The 20,975-nt window shown below is 39.7% G+C and overlaps 5 protein-coding genes across 6 annotated transcripts in view; 4 read left to right on the top strand and 1 right to left on the bottom strand.

Annotated features, from left to right (window-relative positions):
• The window catches only part of LOC135336433 (paired amphipathic helix protein Sin3a-like), a 34,457-nt gene that overhangs the window by 6,818 nt on the left and 6,664 nt on the right, over nucleotides 1-20,975 (bottom strand). The window lies entirely within an intron of this gene.
• On the top strand, nucleotides 899-2,820 carry LOC135336515 (uncharacterized). Its single transcript, XM_064532348.1, has one exon. The coding sequence runs from the start codon at nucleotides 1,038-1,040 to the stop codon at nucleotides 2,475-2,477; it is 1,440 nt and encodes a 479-aa protein (XP_064388418.1). The 5' UTR covers nucleotides 899-1,037; the 3' UTR covers nucleotides 2,478-2,820.
• LOC135336501 (uncharacterized) lies at nucleotides 8,563-10,199 on the top strand. Its single transcript, XM_064532327.1, has one exon. It carries the CDS (start codon nucleotides 8,580-8,582, stop codon nucleotides 10,068-10,070), a length of 1,491 nt encoding a protein of 496 aa, XP_064388397.1. The 5' UTR covers nucleotides 8,563-8,579; the 3' UTR covers nucleotides 10,071-10,199.
• LOC135336492 (uncharacterized) lies at nucleotides 13,899-15,970 on the top strand. Its single transcript, XM_064532314.1, has one exon. The coding sequence runs from the start codon at nucleotides 14,305-14,307 to the stop codon at nucleotides 15,874-15,876; it is 1,572 nt and encodes a 523-aa protein (XP_064388384.1). The 5' UTR covers nucleotides 13,899-14,304; the 3' UTR covers nucleotides 15,877-15,970.
• Nucleotides 18,732-20,345, top strand: LOC135336519 (uncharacterized). The gene has a single exon (XM_064532357.1). The coding sequence runs from the start codon at nucleotides 18,864-18,866 to the stop codon at nucleotides 20,274-20,276; it is 1,413 nt and encodes a 470-aa protein (XP_064388427.1). The 5' UTR covers nucleotides 18,732-18,863; the 3' UTR covers nucleotides 20,277-20,345.

The following is a 20,975-nucleotide window of genomic DNA, read 5'->3' as shown; positions in this document are numbered from 1 at the left end:
GACATTGACACGCATTCGTGCACATTGTGCATGCACAGCAAGAAACTTCTTGCATAAAAAAGCATAACCCTAACATTCCCCTCCATTGATAATACGCCTAGTTAAGCACATACTGATCTCCCATCACACATCAGTTATTCTCTTACAGCATAACCTGTAACCATCTGATGACTCACAGACACTGTAGATCTACTGATTAACAATAGACATTACAGGAAGGGAAATGTGCCGAGTATTGCACTTAGGGTATTTTTATACCCAAGTGCACAGCAACTTGTCAAATACAGTAACAGTCTCAAGTCAGTGGTAGATTTCTGACAGCAGTTACGGAGCTAAACGTTGCCTGTACACAATACGCTATACACATGTATATTGTGCACACTAACAATAGAAGAGAAAGAGAAATACAAGCCATTGCAACGCAGGAGAATAGTGCTTAGAATGCGAACGAGAATAATTGCTGCTGGCTCGCTATAATTATTCTCCTGAACGGGAACTTCATATTGGTTGCTATAGTACTGTAGCTCTCCAATGAAAAGAGGGATCTCAATTAGCTACCATATATGCACTCACCCATGCATATATAGATATGATTGACTTCAAATCATGCTCATAAAGTAGCCAGTTAATTATAGTACTCAGGCCCAATTGGGCACACTTAATTGAATGACCAAAAATGGTTGCGCAACTTAATACAAATTGTCACACAATTACACAGTGCACGCACAGCAATAAACCATCTTGCAAATGAAAATACTCAGTGTAATCTAAGAATCTTTATTATGATGCATGCCTATATATATACATACTTAACCTCCTACCCTTCTCTTATAACATACCCTATAACCTTGGCATGCATGACATCATTTAAAGATACACACTGTACATGTACTGAATAAAGGGATACCAAAACAAGACAATGTAGAAGGGAAATGTACTGAATATCAAGTCTATATATTATATAGTTTATAACTAACATACAGTAGCAGCCTGTCTATTTCTATTTCAAGTCAGTGGTAGTGTTTCAACAGTGAATTATGGAGCCAAACGTTTCCTACGATGTTGTGCACACTAAAAATAGAAGAGAAAAAGAAATACAAGCCACTGCAGTGCAGGAAAACACTGCCTACAATATTGGGACTTCTGGAGACGAAAGAACTTCCACTCAAGATAATGGCTACAGTGTCATTGAGAACAACGGGAGAGAAACGTTCGCATCGAGAACTAACATATCATACACTGCTTTTGATGTAATAAATAATACGGCAGAGACTAATTCTACCTACGACATTCTAGATAACACGAAGAGAATAAGGCAAAACTTGGCTAAAAATGGATGTGCTAAAAAGTGCCTTGCACTTTTTTTCATTGTAGCTTTTGTTTTTCTGTCTCTGTTGGTAGCTGTGGCAGCACTCGTGTACACCAATATAGAGTTGAAGAACCAGATGAGCTGTAACAATAAGCAAATACAGTCCATGAACGAACAACTGAACAACCGATCCAGTCAACAGATTCAAATCCTACAAGCTCAACTCAGTGATTCAATTTTGCTCCTTCAAAACAACTTTTCTGAGCAACTGAGCAGTACTAATAAGCAAGTACAGTCTACTAACGAGCAACTGAACAACCATATTGCTGAGTTAGGTCCAATGGCATACTATCCTGGAGCAAGAATAGGAAACCCAGCTAGCTCTTGTAGTGACATCCCTCAAGACCGACCATCTGGAGAATACTGGATCGCGACTGACAGTACTAGCTCTCCTGTTCAGGTCTACTGTGACATGAATCGAACAAGCTGTAGCTGCAATACTGCAGGAGGATGGATGAGGGTAGCCAACCTTGACATGACCAATCCCAACCAAAACTGCCCAGAGGGATTGAGACTGGTAACCAGAACAGAACCACCATTGCGTACTTGTGGCCGAGTAGAAGAACCAGGATGTACTTCCACTACCTATTCAACTTATGGGGTGGAGTATTCGAAAGTTTGTGGTCGAATCATTGCATATCAAAGTAGCACTTCGGATGCTTTCACTCCATATTTCAATAACAGAGCTTTATCTATTGATGATGTTTACGTTGATGGTGTGAGCCTAACCCATGGTCAGTCGCCTCGTCAGCACATCTGGACATTTGTGAATGCAATCGATGAAACTCGCTCCACTACAGCGGTATGTCCCTGCACAAGACCTGACCTCACCTACACTGGAGTTGTACCTCCCTTCATTGGTCAAGACTACTTCTGTGAAACTGGAAGTCGACAAGCACGTAGATTTATCTTTTTCCCTGATGATCCACTCTGGGATGGTCAGGGATGCGGGGGTACCAGTACTTGCTGTGAGTTCAACAATCCACCGTGGTTCTGCAAGCAACTCCCTCAACCGACTACAGACGATATCGAGATGAGGCTTTGTTCTGATGAAGACATTTATGATGAAGAGACACCCATTGAGATAATAGAGATGTACGTACGATAAAACTTTAGAATTGAAAACATACTACATAAGTATACATATTGTATATAATTATTACACTGCTGGAATGTATGCACTTGCACTCATGCAGGAAACTGCGCCAACACTAAACTCAGAATCCGTTTTCCAAGACTATGAACTAAAATGACATGCATGCATGCTGCCACTAAAACACGTCTGCATGTAGCTAGCTAGCTCTGTACTGTACAATGTACTCCGTACAGTGTTTTAGTACTTTAGGTAAATAGCTGTGAGCTGGCTAAGGCTATGGCTATATAGAGTCACTTTCAATTTGTTTTATTGTCTTTTTATTGTCAAAGCTTTTCCTCGCATTGACGTTGACTAGGTAGCCCTATAGTAAAATACCTGTATAACGTCTGGTTTGACGTCTGGATATCACTTTTGTCTATAAAAGTCACTATTTGTTTTTATTATTTTTTGTCCTGATGAATCGCTCAATGCGAGGAAAAGCTTTGACAATAAAAAGACAATAAACAAATTGAAAGTGACTCTATATAGCCATAGCCTTAGCCAGCTCACAGCTATTTACCTAAAGTACCTAACGTACAGTGTAATTAGTCAGCCGATAAAAAAGTGCCATATGGCCGGGATCTATGAACGGCCATGATCTAAATTGCGTCCCGTAAAAAGATACGCTGTATTTCGCTATTGACTAGATACATGTACATATGTAGCAAAGACGTACTATATACGTGCACATGTATATATGACACTAGTATGGTGACATCACGATCCTTGCCAGATCGCAACGTTTTCTGCTAATTTGGTATATTCGTACATGTATAGTAATACGAGAATTTGTATACACCGAGTCTGTATGTATAATTATGTCTGTACATGTACAAAGCGCTACTGAACCACCTACGTGCATGCATGTAAAGGAGATTTACAAATACCGCAATTACGGTGAAATATTAATGCACAATTGGCCCTACATGTATGTAACCATTCTAAAATTTATAAAATATGAAATATTTACAATGTAACTGCATGCATGCTCAGTATTAACTACTCAAGTAGTAATTACTACATGTATGACATCATTCAACATTCTACTACTCAAGCAAACAGTGCATGGAAACTGAACTAACTAGTGTTCAAGCTGGCGCTGTGCTAATGCCTCTCGCCATGTTTTTGCTTTCGCTCAAAAGTATTAGAGTGTTATCTATAATGAATTTTATATTAAAGTTAGCTTATCTATATAAAGTCACTGAGAAGAAAAGACTTATTTACATGCATCTATTGTTGTTATTTATTGTATTATGTGGCTTACCAGGACCTCAAGAAAGAAGAAAATTGATTCTTCCAGGATCTGTAGTTCAGTGTATATAATATCTAAGAAGAAAAGACCTGTGTACATGCATATTGTTATCTATATTGTTATATGGTAGTGTTTTGTGGTTTACCAGGCCCTCAAGACAAAAATGATTCTGCCAGGAGAATCTGGATCTGGATCTTGGATATCACACGTGGGAATGAGCGCGCATGCGCATTACATCCACAGGAATAATTAAAGGGTGTGTCCAAAGAGATCAATTTCACAAATGGCTACTGTACTGCTAGCTAGCTAGCTGTTTTAACAGATATTTTCTGAGTATTGTAGCTAACAAAAAGCTAGCGCTTTAGTGCAAGGCTAACTCATATGTTGAATAGAAAGTTTGTGCGGACAGATGATGCTATGAAAGATTCTGAAGAGACTGCAACAGCCTTCAATGTGAGTCAAACTAGCCATAACTCGAGAAAGAAGCTTTAGTTTGCTAATCCACGAATCAAAATCCAAGAGAACGTGGCTAGAAGCCTATAGAAGCTGTTAGTTTTCGTCGCATTGCAACCGTTGAGCAGTTATAGCTGGAATACACACACACACAGACAGACAGACACACACACAGTCAGCTTTACCGTATCCCTCGTGCGGCTACGCCTCGAGGCATAAATACATGTAATATATAGTTTATACGAAAACTGCACCATGCAAAATTACCTGCTATATTATAATACGGTAACCCCTCCCTATACATTTAAGCTAGCAGTGATGTGCCCATCATTTTCAGAGTGTTGGCTATTTACAATCCTCAATCACAATTCAAACACACAAATGTTCCTTTTTACAGCTTAACATGTAGTAAACTGGGCCTAAGAACAATCTCACAAAATAAATGTGCTTCTTTTACAGCTTAAAATGTAGTCAACTATTGTAGGCCTAGCTCAGAGGTGATTATTCTTAGTCTAGAGACAAAGTACTAGTACTATATCTAGTACCGACCACTACCACCGACCAGTGTGCAAGCAACTCCCTCAACCAACTACAGACGATATCGAGTTGAGGCTTTGTGCTGATCAAGACATTTATAATGAAGAGACACCCATTGAGATAATAGAGATGTACATAAATTATGCTAAAAAGACATATTGAATCCTTTCTAGAATTAACGCATTAAATACACAACATATTCTGTACAGTCATTAAAGTTAACTTAATTCATTAATAATAGCCTATAAGGCATACCAAGAGTAGATAAGAGTAAGCGAGGCCGCCTAATTCTGCTTCCAACAACTAAAAGTTGTAATAGCAAGAGTACAGCAGTTTTAAGCACCTTTGCAACACATGAACACAAGCATAAAACCACAATGTACTATTGTAGTAAATTGTGGTTACTCAAATGGGAGACCATCTGCAGTACTGTCCAGTCCAGTGGTGTACTAAAAGTAGGAACCAGGCCCCTAACACTGCATGCTTGCTTTTTACCCAAGCTCAATTGAATCAAAGATCAAGCTTTTAATTGTACCAAATACACCAATCAATACCAGAGCATGCAATTTTTTTAGGGGACTACCCTAAGACCCCCTTGCAGGCACTTTAATATGTGTGCACATGCGTATCAGCTCCCCTTCTAAACTTTTTCCATGCTCTCTAAGTGATAACTCTCTTCCTACGCCACTGCTGTCACTGCTGTCAATAATTATGTTCACATTTCAAATTGCTAGTTATTTTTTCTGTGTGATATGAGATAGACCAAGTACACACCTCAGCTCTGGTACATCATTCTCCATATCACATCTGTGGAGTAGGCCTTATTACTGCAACCCTGTATAGCTAGATCTATAGTCGTTGTGTTAGTACACTGGCCAATTTTTATTTGGTAAGAAACCACTCAAGGCTAGCCTGCATGTATTCCATGTTTACATTGTAGGTTTAGATTGTGGTTTACCCATTTGTGTGTGTGTGTTGCAAAGGTGCTTAAAACTGCTGTAGATAAGAGTAAGAGTGTTGTAATAGCAATTTCCTGCTCTTGCGTCATCACTTGATAGTAATCAGTACTTAGCCTCGTTCCCAGGCCTTACTTTTTCTTGCTGTTGTCACTGTTCATCCATTAAAATCATAAGAAAGACATAGTGAGGCAGCAAAGAAAAAAATGCGTCATCACTTGATAGTAATCAGTACTTCCCAGAAACTGCACATGCTGTGATTGCACAGTTCAGTGCTACAAACCACAGACCACAGTGTACTTAACAGCACTCATTAATTGAATAGTGCTGACAGTGATGACGCATGTCAAGGTTCCACATTACTACAGCAGTTCAACACTCTTACTCTTATCTACTCCTGGGCATACATGATTATGTACAGTAGACTCTCGTTAATCCAGTCACCCTTGGGCCAGAATAGCGAAGGTAGCTGTATTTCAGAAAAATTAATAGCCGCGGCTAAACAGAGGTCCTATACCTTGAAGTTAATGATTTTGCCAAACCACACCCAAAACATCCTATCTGGTCGTAACAAACGTACATTAAAACTAGTTCGGGGTAGCCAGAACTGGCCGGTATAGAATAGCGAGTGACCGCATTTCAGGGCGAGTTTTGTGCAGCAAAGATCAAGCTACATGTACATGTACAATGTATGTAGCAATACGTGCCAAACGAAACAAAACGACCGTTATATTGAGGTGACCGTACTTGAGAGAACAAGATTAGCGAGAGTGCACTGTCTGTATAAATGTATGTGTGTGTCCCTGCATCCTGTTAGCAGGAAGGAAAGGTAAACTACGATTTGAATGCTATTATACATGTAAGGTGATTATTCTTAGTCTAGAGACAAAGTACTAGTACTATATCTAGTACCGACCACTACCACCGACCAGTGTGCAAGCAACTCCCTCAACCAACTACAGACGATATCGAGTTGAGGCTTTGTGCTGATCAAGACATTTATAATGAAGAGACACCCATTGAGATAATAGAGATGTACATATGCTAAAAAGACATATTGAATCCTTTCTAGAATTAACGCATTAAATACACAACATATTCTGTACGGTCATTAAAGTTAACTTAATTCATTAATAATAGCCTATAAGGCATACCAAGAGTAGATAAGAGTAAGCGAGACCGCCTAATTCTGCTTCCAACAACTAAAAGTTGTAATAGCCAGAGTAGATAAGAGTAAGAGTGTTGAACTGCTAGTAATAGCAATTTCCTGCTCTTGCGTCATCACTTGATAGTAATCAGTACTTAACCTCGTTCCCAGGCCTTACTTTTTCTTGCTGTTGTCACTGTTCATCCATTAAAATCATAAGAAAGACATAGTGAGGCAGCAAAGAAAAAAACGGGCGTACAGTTAAGAAAAAGTAAGGCCTGGTTTGGGAAATCACGTGATCCACAAGGATTTTTATGAACGTGGGCGATATGTAGCCCACAATCGTGACGTAAGGTATTCTCCCACGCATAACCACCAAGCTGTGCTACAAGTCAGATCAGAGAACAGCGTGGCTAGCTCTGGTGGCAGTAGCTACCTGCTATATGATAATGATGACTAAGCTATTCTTGATCTATACTGTGTAGAAAGACACAAGAAAAGGTAATAGTCTGATAGAATCTGAACACACAATCTAGACTAGTAGATCATCTAGCTAAGCCTAAGGTATAGCTAGCTATAGTGCTTGCAAACTTCCAGTTCCAAGTCCATGTCCAGCTTGCTGCAGGCAAAGTTTTATTAGTCATAGATCTCTGCGTGGGCAGTCCAACATTTCTAGCTCAGCATGCCCACGCTCATTTTCACCCTTCTAACACCCTTCTACCCTCACGCGACTTCCCGATACAGGCCCTAACTCTACGTCTATTTCTTTCTTTATTTCTCCAATTAATACAGTATTTTATCTTATTGAACGATTGTGATAAAGAAGAAAAAGGAGAGCCTGTGTAGAGGCTAATCAGTACTAATTGTTATGTTATCAACACTTCCCAGAAACTGCACATGTTGTGATTGCACAGTTCAGTGTAACAAACCACAGACCACAGTGTACTTAACAGCACTCATTAATTGAATAGTGCTGACAGTGATGACACATGTCAAGGTTCCACATTACTACAGCAGTTCAACACTCTTACTCTTATCTACTCCTGGGCATACATGATTATGTACAGTAGACTCTCGTTAATCCAGTCACCCTTGGGCCAGAATAGCGAAGGTAGCTGTATTTCAGAAAAATTAATAGCCGCGGCTAAACAGAGGTCCTATACCTTGAAGTTAATGATTTTGCCAAACCACACCCAAAACGTCATATCTGGTCGTAACAAACGTACATTAAAACTAGTTTGGGGTAGCCAGAACTGGCCGGTATAGAATAGCGAGTGACCGTATTTCAGGGCGAGTTTTGTGCAGCAAAGATCAAGCTACATGTACATGTACAATGTATGTAGCAATACGTGCCAAACGAAACAAAACGACTGTTATATTGAGGTGACCGTACTTGAGAGAACAGGATTAGCGAGAGTGCACTGTCTGTATAAATGTATGTGTGTGTCCCTGCATCCTGTTAGCAGGAAGGAAAGGTAAACTACGATTTGAATGCTATTATACATGTAAGCAGAGATTTCTAATTATACATCTATTATTATAATTATGTAGGTTGCAGTACTAGTGTAAGTACATGCATGCATGGAGGCAAGGTTAAAATACTGCCCTAATTAAATTACACACAACAACTAAGATGCCATATATTTGTGTACCCCATATCCTGTTAGTAGGAAGGAAAAGTCAACTATAATGATGTGTGCATGCTCTACACCCACTCACACTGTAGGTATATGTGGCACTGTGTGCAGTATATATATAGGTGCATGTCAGTCTATCGTACAACAAGTCACGAAGGAAAGTTAAAAAAATGTCCTAACTGCTGTCAACAACCAAAGAGTTTGCAGCAGCTAACAATTCCAATCATGGAGCCTAATGTAGCCTACAATGTTGTTCCTACTACTAAGAACGTCACACAACATGGAACGCAAGGTTCCCCTCATCAAATGGAAGAGAATATTGCCTATAACATCATCGATAATGAGAAATATGCAACACTTACAGATCAGAACATTGCCTACAACATTGTGGAGACATCTACTGAAACACAAAGAAGTTGTAAAAAAAATCCAGCCTATAACATTGTGGAAAATGCCAACAAAATTCGGAAAGACAGTCAAACACAAGAAACGGACGAATATGTATACATAGTGCCAAATACAACTACGAGAAAAGATGAGCACACAACAAACGAATCTCAAATGAGGACTCAACTAAAACACCACAGAGTTGTATCCATCCTAGCTATTGTATTTACTCTACTATCTCTTACATTAGCTGTGGCAGCACTGGTACACACGAGCATAGAGTTAAGGAATGTTAATCAAGAAATACCATCAATCACAATAATACTAAACAACATTTCTGATCAGAACATAAATTCTATTCTTGAAGAACTTGAGCCATTCTATCTTGGAACAATCAACAACCCAGCAAGCTCTTGCAGTGACATTCCTCAAGACCGACCATCTGGAGAATACTGGATCGCGACTGACAGTACTAGCGCTCCTGTTCAGGTCTACTGTGACATGAATCGAACAAGCTGTAGCTGCAATACTGCAGGAGGATGGATGAGGGTAGCCAACCTTGACATGACCAATCCCAACCAAAACTGCCCAGAGGGATTGAGACTGGTAACCAGGGAAGAACCACCATTGCGTACTTGTGGCCGAGTAGAAGAACCAGGATGTACTTCCACTACCTATTCAACTTATGGGGTGGAGTATTCGAAAGTTTGTGGTCGAATCATTGCATATCAAAGTAGCACTTCGGATGCTTTCGATCCATATTTTGATAATAGAGCTTTATCTATTGATGATGGTTACGTTGATGGTGTGAGCCTAACCCATGGTCAGTCGCCTCGTCAGCACATCTGGACATTTGCTAATGCAGTCCAGGAAACTCGATCCGATTCTGGTGTGTGTCCTTGCACAAGACCTGACCTGACCTACACTGGAGTTGTACCTCCCTTCATCGATCAAGACTACTTCTGTGAAACTGGAAGTCGACAAGAACGTAGATTTATCTTTTACTCTGATGATCCAGTCTGGGACGGTCAGGGATGCGGGGGTAACAGTACTTGCTGTGAGTTCAACAATCCACCGTGGTTCTGCAAGCAACTCCCTCAACCAACTACAGATGATATCGAGATGAGGATTTGTGCTGATCAAGCTCTTATAGATGAAGACACGCCCATTGAGATAATAGAGATGTACGTACGATAAAACTTTAGAATTGAAAACATACTACATAAGTATACATATTGTATATAATTATTACACTGCTGGAATGTATGCACTTGCACTCATGCAGGAAACTGCGCCAACACTAAACTCAGAATCCGTTTTCCAAGACTATGAACTAAAATGACATGCATGCATGCTGCCACTAAAACACGTCTGCATGTAGCTAGCTAGCTCTGTACTGTACAATGTACTCCGTACAGTGTTTTAGTACTTTAGGTAAATAGCTGTGAGCTGGCTAAGGCTATGGCTATATAGAGTCACTTTCAATTTGTTTTATTGTCTTTTTATTGTCAAAGCTTTTCCTCGCATTGACGTTGACTAGGTAGCCCTATAGTAAAATACCTGTATAACGTCTGGTTTGACGTCTGGATATCACTTTTGTCTATAAAAGTCACTATTTGTTTTTATTATTTTTTGTCCTGATGAATCGCTCAATGCGAGGAAAAGCTTTGACAATAAAAAGACAATAAAACAAATTGAAAGTGACTCTATATAGCCATAGCCTTAGCCAGCTCACAGCTATTTACCTAAAGTACCTAACGTACAGTGTAATTAGTCAGCCGATAAAAAAGTGCCATATGGCCGGGATCTATGAACGGCCATGATCTAAATTGCGTCCCGTAAAAAGATACGCTGTATTTCGCTATTGACTAGATACATGTACATATGTAGCAAAGACGTACTATACGTGCACATGTATATATGACACTTGTATGGTGACATCACGATCCTTGCCAGATCGCAACGTTTTCTGCTAATTTGGTATATTCGTACATGTATGTAGTAATACGAGAATTTGTATACACCGAGTCTGTATGTATAATTATGTCTGTACATGTACAAAGCGCTACTGAACCACCTACGTGCATGCATGCATGTAAAGGAGATTTACAAATACCGCAATTACGGTGAAATATTAATGCGCAATTGGCCCTACATGCATGTATGTAACCATTCTAAAATTTATAAAATATGAAATATTTACAATGTAACTGCATGCTCGTATTAACTACTCAAGTAGTAATTACTACATGTATGACATCATTCAACATTCTACTACTCAAGCAAACAGTGCATGGAAACTGAACTAACTAGTGTTCAAGCTGGCGCTGTGCTAATGCCTCTCGCCATGTTTTTGCTTTCGCTCAAAAGTATTAGAGTGTTATCTATAATGAATTTTATATTAAAGTTAGCTTATCTATATAAAGTCACTGAGAAGAAAATACTTATTTACATGCATCTATTGTTGTTATTTATTGTATTATGTGGCTTACCAGGACCTCAAGAAAGAAGAAAATTGATTCTTCCAGGATCTGTAGTTCAGTGTATATAATATCTAAGAAGAAAAGACCTGTGTACATGCATATTGTTATCTATATTGTTATATGGTAGTGTTTTGTGGTTTACCAGGCCCTCAAGACAAAAATGATTCTGCCAGGAGAATCTGGATCTGGATCTTGGATATCACACGTGGGAATGAGCGCGCATGCGCATTACATCCACAGGAATAATTAAAGGGTGTGTCCAAAGAGATCAATTTCACAAATGGCTACTGTACTGCTAGCTAGCTAGCTGTTTTAACAGATATTTTCTGAGTATTGTAGCTAACAAAAAGCTAGCGCTTTAGTGCAAGGCTAACTCATATGTTGAATAGAAAGTTTGTGCGGACAGATGATGCTATGAAAGATTCTGAAGAGACTGCAACAGCCTTCAATGTGAGTCAAACTAGCCATAACTCGAGAAAGAAGCTTTAGTTTGCTAATCCACGAATCAAAATCCAAGAGAACGTGGCTAGAAGCCTATAGAAGCTGTTAGTTTTCGTCGCATTGCAACCGTTGAGCAGTTATAGCTGGAATACACACACACACAGACAGACAGACACACACACAGTCAGCTTTACCGTATCCCTCGTGCGGCTACGCCTCGAGGCATAAATACATGTAATATATAGTTTATACGAAAACTGCACCATGCAAAATTACCTGCTATATTATAATACGGTAACCCCTACATTTAAGCTAGCAGTGATGTGCCCATCATTTTCAGAGTGTTGGCTATTTACAATCCTCAATCACAATTCAAACACACAAATGTTCCTTTTTACAGCTTAACATGTAGTAAACTGGGCCTAAGAACAATCTCACAAAATAAATGTGCTTCTTTTACAGCTTAAAATGTAGTCAACTATTGTAGGCCTAGCTCAGAGGTGATTATTCTTAGTCTAGAGACAAAGTACTAGTACTATATCTAGTACCGACCACTACCACCGACCAGTGTGCAAGCAACTCCCTCAACCAACTACAGACGATATCGAGTTGAGGCTTTGTGCTGATCAAGACATTTATAATGAAGAGACACCCATTGAGATAATAGAGATGTACATAAATTATGCTAAAAAGACATATTGAATCCTTTCTAGAATTAACGCATTAAATACACAATATATTCTGTACAGTCATTAAAGTTAACTTAATTCATTAATAATAGCCTATAAGGCATACCAAGAGTAGATAAGAGTAAGCGAGGCAGCCTAATTCTGCTTCCAACAACTAAAAGTTGTAATAGCCAGAGTAGATAAGAGTAAGAGTGTTGAACTGCTAGTAATAGCAATTTCCTGCTCTTGTGTCATCACTTGATAGTAATCAGTACTTAGCCTCGTTCCCAGGCCTTACTTTTTCTTGCTGCTGTCACTGTTCATCCATTAAAATCATAAGAAAGACATAGTGAGGCAGCAAAGAAAAAAATGGGCGTACAGTTAAGAAAAAGTAAGGCCTGGTTTGGGAAATCACGTGATCCACAAGGATTTTTATGAACGTGGGCGATATGTAGCCCACAATCGTGACGTAAGGTATTCTCCCACGCATAACCACCAAGCTGTGCTACAAGTCAGATCAGAGAACAGCGTGGCTAGCTCTGGTGGCAGTAGCTACCTGCTATATGATAATGATGACTAAGCTATTCTTGATCTATACTGTGTAGAAAGACACAAGAAAAAGTAATAGTCTGATAGAATCTGAACACACAATCTAGACTAGTAGATCATCTAGCTAAGCCTAAGGTATAGCTAGCTATAGTGCTTGCAAACTTCCAGTTCCAAGTCCATGTCCAGCTTGCTGCAGGCAAAGTTTTATTAGTCATAGATCTCTGCGTGGGCAGTCCAACATTTCTAGCTCAGCATGCCCACGCTCATTTTCACCCTTCTACCACCCTTCTACCCTCACGCGACTTCCCGATACAGGCCCTAACTCTACGTCTATTTCTTTCTTTATTTCTCCAATTAATACAGTATTTTATCTTATTGAATGATTGTGATAAAGAAGAAAAAGGAGAGCCTGTGTAGAGGCTAATCAGTACTAATTGTTATGTTATCAACACTTCCCAGAAACTGCACATGTTGTGATTGCACAGTTCAGTGCTACAAACCACAGACCACAGTGTAACAAACCACAGACCACAGTGTACTTAACAGCACTCATTAATTGAATAGTGCTGACAGTGATGACGCATGTCAAGGTTCCACATTACTACAGCAGTTCAACACTCTTACTCTTATCTACTCCTGGGCATACATGATTATGTACAGTAGACTCTCGTTAATCCAGTCACCCTTGGGCCAGAATAGCGAAGGTAGCTGTATTTCAGAAAATAGCCGCGGCTAAACAGTGGTCCTATACCTTGAAGTTAATGATTTTGCCAAACCACACCCAAAACGTCATAACTGGTCATAACAAACGTACATTAAAACTAGTTTGGGGTAGCCAGAACTGGCCGGTATAGAATAGCGAGTGACCGTATTTCAGGGCGAGTTTTGTGCAGCAAAGATCAAGCTACATGTACATGTACAATGTATGTAGCAATACGTGCCAAACGAAACAAAACGACTGTTATATTGAGGTGACCGTACTTGAGAGAACAGGATTAGCGAGAGTGCACTGTCTGTATAAATGTATGTGTGTGTCCCTGCATCCTGTTAGCAGGAAGGAAAGGTAAACTACGATTTGAATGCTATTATACATGTAAGCAGAGATTTCTAATTATACATCTATTATTATAATTATGTAGGTTGCAGTACTAGTGTAAGTACATGCATGCATGGAGGCAAGGTTAAAATACTGGCCTAATTAAATTACACACAACAACTATAAGATGCCATATATTTGTGTCCCCCATATCCTGTTAGCAGGAAGGAAAAGTCCACTATAATGATGTGTGCATGCTCTACACCCACTCACACTGTAGGTATATGTGGCACTGTGTGCAGTATATATATAGGTGCATGTCAGTCTATCGTACAACAAGTCACGAAGGAAAGTTAAAAAAACGTCCTAACTGCTGTCAACAACCAAAGAGTTTGCAGCAGCTAACAATTCCAATTATGGAGTCTAATGTAGCCTACAATGTTGTTCCTACTACTAAGAACGTCACACAACATGGAATGCAAGGTTCCCCTCATCAAATGGAAGAGAATATTGCCTATAACATCATCGATAATGAGAAATATGCAACACTTACAGATCAGAACATTGCCTACAACATTGTGGAGACATCTACTGAAACACAAAGAAGTTGTAAAAAAAATCCAGCCTATAACATTGTGGAAAATGCCAATAAAATTCGGAAAGACAGTCAAACACAAGAAACGGACGAATATGTATACATAGTGCCAAATACAACTACGAGAAAAGATGAGCATACAACAAACACATCTCAAATGACGACTCAACTAAAACACCACAGAGTTGTATCCATCCTAGCTATTGTATTTGCTCTACTATCTCTTACATTAGCTGTGGCAGCACTGGTACACACGAGCATAGAGTTAAGGAATGTTAATCAAGAAATAACATCAATCACAATAATACTAAACAACATTTCTGATCAACAAAATTCACAAATACTTTTCAGAGATGTTCAGAACATAAATTCTATTCTTGAAGAACTTGAGCCATTCTATCTTGGAACAATCAACAACCCAGCTAGCTCTTGTAGTGACATCCCTCAAGACCGATCATCTGGAGAATACTGGATTCGAAACACCACTAGCTCTCTTGTTCAGGTCTACTGTGACATGAATGGAACAAGCTGTAGCTGCAACACTGCAGGAGGATGGATGAGGGTAGCCAACCTCGACATGACCGATCCCAACCAAAACTGCCCAGACGGATTCAACCTTACAATAAGGACAGAGCCACCACTGCGTACTTGTGGTAGAACAGGAGAACTCAGAACTGGTTGTACGTCTTTTCCAATTCAAACTTACGGAGTGGAATACTCGCATGTGTGTGGTCGAATCATATCGTATCAAAATGGTCGACCGGATGCTTTTGCACCTTTTCATCGAAGAAGAACATCGCTGACAATCGACAGAGATTACGTTGACGGAATCAGTCTCACACACGGACAATCACCACGGCAACACATCTGGACATTTGCGTGCGCCATTGATGAGTTTGTCTCTAACATTAACACCCAATCCAGCCGATGTCCTTGTACACGTCCAAACGATGCTTTCCTAGGAACCGTACCACCCTTCATCGGACAAGATTATTTCTGTGAGACTGGCGCTGGGGCTGGCGATAGGGGACGATTTTTCGCTAACGATCCACTCTGGGACGGTCAGGGTTGCGCGGATAACAGTACTTGCTGTGAGTTCAACAATCCACCGTGGTTCTGCAAGCAACTCCCTCAACCAACTACAGACGATATCGAGATGAGGATTTGTTTCGATCAAGGTTTTCCAGATGAAGATACACCCATTGAGATAATGGAGATGTACGTTCGCTAAAAATTCAAACTGAAAATAGTACGTTTTGTTATTATTCTGCACATTGCACTTGGCACTAACACATTTAACACTAAGTTTAACACTGTACTCTGAATCCATATGAACTACTGTAAATGACACTACCACCTACAACATGCACCTGTAGCTAGCCAGTTCTATACATGCATGATTGTGCATACTTCCCAGTAACTATATACATGATTGTGTAGATTACATATGACGTAATGCTTATTACCCGAGGCGCGCGTGGGCGGCCACGGGTATAGTAGTCCGTTGGTCTGTTTGTTTGTTTGTTTGTAATGTGTGAGTCTACTCACCTGCATGCCATGGCACTGCGTTTACAGCATGGATAGCCTTCATACAACAAGTTATTAATTTTAATAGTGGCAGAATTTCATGTTAAACCTTCGTTGTCAAATAAAAACGAGCAAAAGCTAAGAAGCTTGTGACTGGGTCTGCTTACCTGGATGCTCTAGCACTGCGTTTACAGCATGGGTAGCCTCCACACAACAAGTCAGTACTTCTAATAGTGGCAGCTTTCGGTGTTAAAGCTTCATTGTCTAATAAAAGCGAGCAAAATGTAGCTTGAACAGAACTTGCACATGCGTTACTTATAACTGAAGTGATCCTGTACCAGGTCCAGAAACAATGGAACAGGGTCACTAAAGTAGAAAGCTGTATATACCAGGAACAATATTGGAACAGGGTCACTAAACCAGAAAGCTTGCTTTAGCTGACTGGGATCCATGCAGGACCTGGAGCCATACTTCTCTGAGACTCCATGCTTCTTTGCTGTGATCCTAATCCACAGTGCATATATTTATAGTACTACTACCTGTTCTCAAATGTTTCAGCATGCCTCCAGTCTGGTTTAGTTTTATTGCTCCTGAGTTGCTGTGCAAGTCATGCATGATGATGATAACAACATCACTATATGCACTGCATTATATCAGTCTTCTGGTTTCTTTATAATCATGTCACCAGCCGAGGGTTTGCACTTTAGTGCTCTAGTTCATCAAATGAAAAAGTGCCCCGTGGGATTTAGATTCTATGTATGTATATATATGTACACACTTTATGCATGGCTATGATCTACCGTAAAAGATATAATCATAATTATTACTACAATGGTTTGCATCAAACCATGCAAACTTTTCTAGTGCTAATATAACCAAAATCTATACGTACAGTTTATATATATGGTACTTGTATGATGACATCACAATCCTAACCAGATAGCAAACTTAGATAGCAAATAATTTTGCTAATTTGGTTTATTCGCACATGTACAACTGTACCAATAACACCTATAATACAGCTAGAACAACCTAAATAAGTAGTTGTACTGTGTGTCAATCAAGAGTTTATGATAGAGAGAGAGTATCGAACGTAGGCATACTGTACATCAGATGTATGCGGAGAGTAACGTGACTTCCTGTATCTGTCACAAGCTTGGAATTTGCACACTGACCAATCCAAGCGTGGGTGATGTAATCTATCAACCCATCCAAGTGTGGGTGATGTAATCTACTTTCTTGATAGATTACATCACCCACACTGGATTGGTCAGTGTGCAAATTCCAAGCTTGTGACAGATACAGGAAGTCACGTTACTCTCCGCATACATCTGATGTACAGTATGCCTACGTTCGATACTCTCTCTCTATCATAAACTCTTGGTGTCATATAGCCTCAAGTATTAAACAGAAGTAAAAGTTCGGCAACAGGATTCCCACACTGACACAGTACATATAGTAATACGAGAATTGGTATACACTGAGTCTGCGCATGTACATATAATTATGTACAGTACCACAGTTCTACTGACCTACAATGTACGTGCGCATGTAAAGGAAATGTACGGTATCGTATTATAATAGCGGGTTATTTTCATACTTAATAGTGCTATTAATCTGAAAATAAAAACCGTGAATAATGTGCTAATAATGCCTCAGTGGAAGTGTCAAAGCTACATACATGTAACATAAAGCTACTACTAAACCATGGTAGAAGGTGTTGTGTTATCATGCACATGCAGTGACAAAATGAATGAATCATTATGCAAGCAGTCAGAACAAACAAGCAAGTGATAGAATCACCATGCAAGCCTCCCGTGCACACAACAATATGTAACTCATCGATGCATTAGACAAATCTGAAAGGGAAATATTTACCGAGTGCTACACTTAGTATAAAACACGGCAACTACTTTAACCTCATGCACAGTAACAGCTAGCCTCGTTAGTGGTAGAGTTTCAACTTTAAATTATGGAGCTAAACACTGCCTACAAAGTTGCGCATGCCAACAAGAGAAGAGAAACACAAGCCACTGCATTGCAAGGAAACACTGCTTACAATAACGATTCTACCCAAGATAATGGCTACACTACGGTTGAGAACAATGAGAGAGAAACGTTTGCATCGAAAAATAACACAGCCTATGCAATAAACAGAGAAGTGTTTACAACAAAAACTAATTCTACCTCCGACGTTCTGAGCAATACAAAGAAAATACGGCAAGGCTTGGCTAAAAACGAATGTGCTAAGAAGTGGTTTACAATTATTGCGGTCATAGCTTTTGTTCTGTCTCTGTTAGTATCGTGCAAGCCTCTTATAACATAACTTGTAACTGTTGGCGTCAATGACTTGAGACAAACCTAGAAGGAAATGCATGTATACCGATCGAGTGTTGCACTTACCAACATTCAGCTAAGTCTATATAGTAACACTATTTCAAGCCAGTGGTAGAGTTTTGTGGTATCCTTCCCGTATGGAACTAACATTAAGATAAAGACAATACTGTATTGTACCTGTTGTGTTATAGTTCTAGTGATTCCTTTCTAGTTTCATGTCCTTATTTAGTCATTTCTGTTACAAGTACCACTAGTGTTCTAGAAGGTTCTTTCTAGTATTGTAAATAACCTGTGTATTTTTTACGTATCAGAGTTCTGAATTATTGAAGTTATTTCAAGTTTCAACAGTGAATTATGGATCCAAATGTTGCCTACAATGTTGTGCATGCTAACAACAGAAGAGACACACAAGTCCCCATATCGCAGGAAAACACCGCTTACAATATCCACCAGAGAAGTCTCACCCAATCAGACGAAGATAATGAGTACAGTACCGTTGAGAACACTGGATACATAGAGCATAATACTGCTGGAGATATTAAATCTACCGAAAGTAGTGTCCTGGACAACAAAAGCAACACAAAGAGAATAAGGCAAAAAGTGGCTAAAAATGAATCTGGTAAGAAATGGTTTGCAATTCTTGTCGTCGTAGCTTTTGTTGTGTCTCTGTTGGTAGCTGTGGCAGCACTCGTGTACACCAATATAGAGTTGAAGAACCAGATGAGCAGTAACAATAAGCAAATACAGTCCATGAACGAACAACTGAACAACCGATCCAGTCAACAGATTCAAATCCTACAAGCTCAACTCAGTGATTCAATTTTGCTCCTTCAAAACAACTTTTCTGAGCAACTGAGCAGTACTAATAAGCAAGTACAGTCTACTAACGAGCAACTGAACAACCATATTGCTGAGTTAGGTCCAATGGCATACTATCCTGGAGCAAGAATAGGAAACCCAGCTAGCTCTTGTAGTGACATCCCTCAAGACCGACCATCTGGAGAATACTGGATTCGAAACACCACTAGCTCTCCTGTTCAGGTCTACTGTGACATGAATCGAACAAGCTGTAGCTGCAACACTGCAGGAGGCCGAGGATGGATGAGAGTAGCCAACCTCGACATGACTGATCCCAACCAAAACTGCCCAGAGGGATTGAGACTGGTAACCAGAACAGAACCACCATCGCGTACTTGTGGCCGAGTAGAAGAACCAGCAGGATGTACTTCCACTACCTATTCAACTTATGGGGTGGAGTATTCGAAAGTTTGTGGTCGAATTATTGCGTATCAAAGTACCACTCCGGATGCTTTCACTCCATATTTCAATAACAGAGCTTTATCTATTGATGATGTTTACGTTGATGGTGTGAGCCTAACCCATGGTCAGTCGCCTCGTCAGCACATCTGGACATTTGTGAATGCAATCGATGAAACTCGCTCCACTATAGAGGTATGTCCCTGCACAAGACCTGACCTCACCTACACTGGAGTTGTACCTCCCTTCATTGGTCAAGACTACTTCTGTGAAACTGGAAGTCGACAGCTCATTACTTCTAATACTCATATCGTCTATTCTGATGATCCACTCTGGGACGGTCAGGGATGCGGGGGTAACAGTACTTGCTGTGAGTTCAACAACCCACCTTGGTTCTGCAAGCAACTCCCTCAACCAACTACAGACGATATCGAGATGAGGATTTGTGCTGATCAAGCTCTTCTAGATGAAGACACGCCCATTGAGATAATAGAGATGTACGTACGATAAAACTTTAGAATTGAAAACATACTACATACATAAGTATACATATTGTATATAATTATTACACTGCTGGAATGTATGCACTTGCACTCATGCAGGAAACTGCGCCAACATTAAACTCAGAATTAGTTTTCCAAGACTATGAACTAAAATGACATGCATGCTGCCACTAAAACACGTCTGCATGTAGCTAGCTAGCTCTGTACTGTACAATGCACTCCTGTACATGTACATATATACATGTATGCATGTACGTACAGTGTAATTAGTCAGCCGATAAAAAAGTGCCATATGGCCGGGATCTATGAACGGCCATGATCTAAATTGCGTCCCGTAAAAAGATATGCTGTATTTCGCTATTGACTAGATACATGTACATATGTAGCAAAGACGTACTATACGTACACATGTATATATGACACTTGTATGGTGACATCACGATCCTTGCCAGATCGCAACGTTTTCTGCTAATTTGGTATATTCGTACATGTATAGTAATACGAGAATTTGTATACACCGAGTCTGTATGTATAATTATGTCTGTACATGTACAAAGCGCTACTGAATCACGTACGTGCATGCATGTAAAGGAGATTTACAAATACCGCAATTACGGTGAAATATTACTGCACAATTGGCCCTACATGTATGTAACCATTCTAATCTGTCCAAAAATTAAAAATATGAAATATTTACAATGTAACT

This window comes from Halichondria panicea, chromosome 5 (assembly GCF_963675165.1).
Source record: "Halichondria panicea chromosome 5, odHalPani1.1, whole genome shotgun sequence".
NCBI classification, from domain to species: Eukaryota; Metazoa; Porifera; class Demospongiae; order Suberitida; family Halichondriidae; genus Halichondria; species Halichondria panicea.
Note: the sequence above shows the minus strand (reverse complement) of the source record. Positions and strands in the feature narration are given on the sequence as shown.